This window comes from Octopus bimaculoides, chromosome 10, assembly GCF_001194135.2.
Source record: "Octopus bimaculoides isolate UCB-OBI-ISO-001 chromosome 10, ASM119413v2, whole genome shotgun sequence".
Classification (NCBI taxonomy): domain Eukaryota; kingdom Metazoa; phylum Mollusca; class Cephalopoda; order Octopoda; family Octopodidae; genus Octopus; species Octopus bimaculoides.
The window spans coordinates 29,765,921-29,770,339 of NC_068990.1; the positions used below are offsets into that span (position 1 = coordinate 29,765,921).

Consider the following 4,419-nt stretch of genomic DNA (forward strand, 5'->3'; position numbering starts at 1 on the left):
ATATATATATCATTTATCTTTTGTTTCAGTCATTCGACTGTGGCAATGCTGGGGCATCGCCTTGAAGAAAGTTTTGTGGAATGAATCAACCTCAGCACTTTTTAAAATCCTGGTATTTATTCTGTTGATTCCTTTTGCCAGACTGCTAAGTCATTGGGATTGTGGTGGTCTACGTAGCTAGATAGTTGAATGATCTCCCTTGTAAGAAAGATTATAGAGTAACCTCCCTTTTCTTAGTTTCTCGAAGCATCTGTGTCATGAGACGTGGTTTTTAATTATTCAAGAAGCTTAGCGTTTCTCTTGGAAGTTTCTAGAATGGCAAGCATTCCATTAATAAAAACAGCTTGCTAAGCCAGCTTTTCACTTCTTAGTCGATTAGACTTAGAGCCATTCACGTCATTGCTATGTCCGTCTATTTCTCTATACCACATGACTGAAAGCCACCACTTAGCTGTTATTTCTATCTTTCCTATCTCTTAACTTTCTTGCATAAATTACTTCATTCAATTAAATTCTATATTTTGATTCCATTTATCGTCATCGTAATAAATATATAGGCCTTGAATTTATTCTTCATCTCTTTATGAACTATTGTAATAACATACATGCAACCACATCAACACCTTTTACTGACTATATATTTCCACTTCAGGATGTAAACTCACCAACACTGGTTATCAAGCAGTGGTGGGGGAGAAGCACATACACAAAGACACACACACACATATAGATATATACGATGGGATTCTTTCAATCTCCATCCATTAAATCCACTCACAAGGATTTAGTCGACCTGAGGCTACAGGGAATACACTTGCCAAAGGTACCATGCAGTGGGACTGAACCTGGAACCATGTGGTTGGGAAGGAAGTTTCTTACCACGCAGCCATTCCTGCACCTATAAATATATTTTCTAATTCTATATATTTATATATTTTCCACTTTTTGCATTTAGCTTCTCAGTTCTTGCTTGTGATGTCTCATGTACCAGTCTCCTGATCTTCAAAGGGAACAAACCCTGTTCTCAGAGCCTAAAGATTACTTGGAGACACAAGGCATGTTCTGAAAACCTGCCTAGACATGTGTTTCCATTGCAAGAAGCTATTAGTAGCTCATACCTTAATACTGTGTACATTAAATGATATATCGATGGGTTTATATCATCCAAAGTCTTTTATATTTTTAAGAAGGTAGGTCTTGATGTGAGGGAAATTTAGCTACTATTTCACACAGTTCTTCAGTTTTTCTTTTTTGCAAGGGGAAATAGTTACAACAGATTGAACAAATTTTGTATATACTTATATGAACACACCAGGATTCCTTTTAAGGGCTAGAAACTACTTCAGCCCTTATCAAATGCTGATCCTTTCAGTACAAAGGTAGCATTAAACTCGAACTGGAGTGCTGTTATGTCTGCTACACAAATATTAGGTTGATCTGAAAGTAATGGCCGACTTCAGAAACATAATTTTATTCTGGAAAACTTAACAATAGAAATGTCTTGATTAGTCTCAAAGTATGAGCCGCAAACATCTGTGCATCTCTGCCATCGATCAACGAGATTATTTATGCATCGTTGATAAAAAATTATTGGCTTTGATGCTAAGAAACCTTTGAAAGCTGATTCCACCTCTGGTTTGGACCTGAAAGTTTTATCACTTAAAAACACGTTTAAATGCTTTAAAAAATGGTAGTTAGTGGGTGAAAGATCAGGAGAATATGGAAGATATGGTAAAGTCTCATATCCCAAGTCTGTTTCTGCAGCGTCATTCTGGTAACATGTGGCTTTGCATTATCATGGAACAGAATTTGGCCGTGCCGATTCACCAATGCAAGTCTCATTTTTGGCAAGTGAGCATGCATTTCAGTGAGTTGATTGCAGTAATGCTTTGATTGGCTTCCACAAAGCTGTAAAGGACAACACCAATTGCAGACCACCAGACAGTCACCATAATCTTTTGCCGATGCAACTTTGGCTTTGGGAATGAAGCCATTGGCCTGATCGTTTACGGTTGTCATAAAGGATCCACTTTTCATCACAAGTGACTATTCGGTCAAGAAAAGGATCATTGGTGTTTCACAGAAAGAGCATCGAGCAGACTTCAAAACGCCAAACTTTTTGATTTTCACTGAGCTCATGAAGTAACCATTTATTGAACTTTTTCACCTTACCAATCTTCTACAGGTTGCATGAGACCGTTGCAATACCGACACCAAGAGCCTGAGATATTTTTCTGACTCTTTGACGTGGGTTTTGTTCATTAGTCGCTTTCATTTGTTCAGTGTCAAGACTGCATGACCTTCCTCTACCTTCTTCATTTTCAAAGTTCTCACCACCATTAGGGAATTTCTGAAACCACCTTTGTACTGTGAGATCACTTGTGGACCCCTCTCCCCATGCTCTGATGATATTGGCAGCAGTTTGGGAGGCATTGTGCCCAAGCTTGAACTCATGCAAGAAAAGTAAGCGAAGGTCCTTTTTTATCATGTTCATAATTAAGGATGCCTATGATTCAAGAATGTTTCCTGTCTGAAATAAGTAGAAAATCATTAAAGAGTATACATCAATTATTAAGTATGTCGAAATTTACCTAAAATATAATTAAAATACAATTAAAGAATTGCATTTGAAAGCACAACATTTAGAGTGGCCATTATTTTCGGAACTACCTAATATAACATCTACAAAAGAAAGCAATGGAATTGGTTGGCAGAAATTCACCAACCATTAGTTTCTGTTGTTAAGATCAACAAAACTATGCAGTCATGGTTGTGTGGTAAGAAACTTGGTTCCCAACCACACAGTTACAGGTTCAGTTCCACTGCATGGCACCTTGGGCAAGTGTCTTCTATCATAGCCTTGGGCCAGCCAAAGACTTGTGAGTGGATTCGGTAGACAGGAACGGAAAGAAGCTTGCCATGTATAGACACACACACACACACACACACACACACACACACACGCACACGCGCGCGCGCACATGTGAGTGTGTGTCTATGTTTGTACTTGTCCCCACCACTGCTCGACAATCAGTGTTGGTTTGCTTATATCCATGTAACTTAGCAGATCGGCAAAAGTCACTGATACAGTAAATACATCTTTATTATCATCATGTAAAGTCTGGTCTCCATGCTGGCTTGATACGGAGCTGGCTAGCAGGGAGATGTCTGGATTCCAAATGTCGGTTGTGGCATGGTTTCTGCGGCTGGATGCCCCCAAATAATAAGCACTGGGGTTGATTCATTCAACTGAAATTCTTCAAGGCAGTGCTGCAGCATGGCCACAGTTTAGTGACTGAAACAAGTAAAAGATAAAAGATTAGTCTACAGAAACACTATGTCTTCTTTCTTCTTTCGTTTCCAATGCTACAATGTTTTCCATTTTGATTCGCTGACTGTAACCCCTATTCCAGATATCGAGCCAAAACATATCCAAGTCAGGCACCAACTGCATCAGTTTTACCCATTTGGGAGATGGCATTCAAAGAAAATGGACAACTTGTATTCTTCACTGATTAATATATTTTGAAAATAAATCGTTTTGATACCAACTTGCTGCAGACCATAACTGGTCCTATGAAACAAACTTTGTGTTTTACGGTGGTCATCAAAATTGCATGTCATTTTTAGGTTCCAAGCAGCAGCTTAATAACGTTTCAAATTTTGGCACAAGGCCAGCAATTTAGAGGGAGTTCGGGTAGGTCAACTACATCAACCCCAATATCTAACTGGTACTTATTTTATCGATCCCGAAGGGATAAAAGGCAAAGTTGACCTCAGTGGAATTTCAACTCAGAATGTAAAGACGGACGAAATGCTGCTAAGCATTCGTTCCAGTCTGTTAATGATTCTGCCAGCTCACCACCTGAAGTAGCAGCTTAATAATGACAAAGTTATTTCATTAAATTTCTTCGTTATTTCAAAATTAATTAAAACAAAGGTTGTTTATTTCAGAAATGTGGTAAGAAAAGGCTCAGCTAGTTTACGAAATTCTTTGAAACAAATACAGTGTATTTCATCCCAAATACGGTAACAAAAGGTTTATAGCCATTGTGCCTGGTCTGACGGATAATATTTCCTTATTCGTATGTTGTTATGTAAATCCATGGAAAGATAAACCTAGCTCTGTCTCTTTACTAGTTGTGCTGGTCCCACGATTGGTGGACTAACAAAAAAGGTGAACAACAAAACAAATACGAAGTCTGAAAGAATCTAAATACTTACAACATTGAGAGTGTAAGGTGCCAAAGCGCCGCCAAAACGTGCAAAGGTGGACAAAACCCCCAATGCACCGTTTCTTATACAAGTTGGATATAATTCCAAAGTGTATAAATACACAATTCCAAAAGTTGCAGTGATAAACAAACGGCCTAACATCGAACTGGCAGTTAACATCCATCGATGGGCTGAAAAAGAAAA

General features: G+C 38.4%; 1 protein-coding gene across 2 annotated transcripts in view; it reads right to left on the minus strand.

Annotated features, from left to right (window-relative positions):
• The window catches only part of LOC106883913 (organic cation transporter protein), a 13,467-nt gene that overhangs the window by 896 nt on the left and 8,152 nt on the right, over positions 1-4,419 (minus strand). The window contains exons 4-5 of one of the 2 annotated variants that reach the window (XR_008265023.1): positions 4,225-4,406; positions 3,098-3,295 (exon numbers count right to left, since the gene is read on the minus strand). Coding sequence is in view for 1 of the 2 variants with exons in the window: in XM_014935051.2 (XP_014790537.2) it covers positions 4,225-4,406 (182 nt within the window). In the remaining variant the exon portion in view is untranslated. The remainder of the gene's footprint in view (positions 1-3,097; positions 3,296-4,224; positions 4,407-4,419) is intronic. The other variant, XM_014935051.2, reaches the window with a different exon arrangement.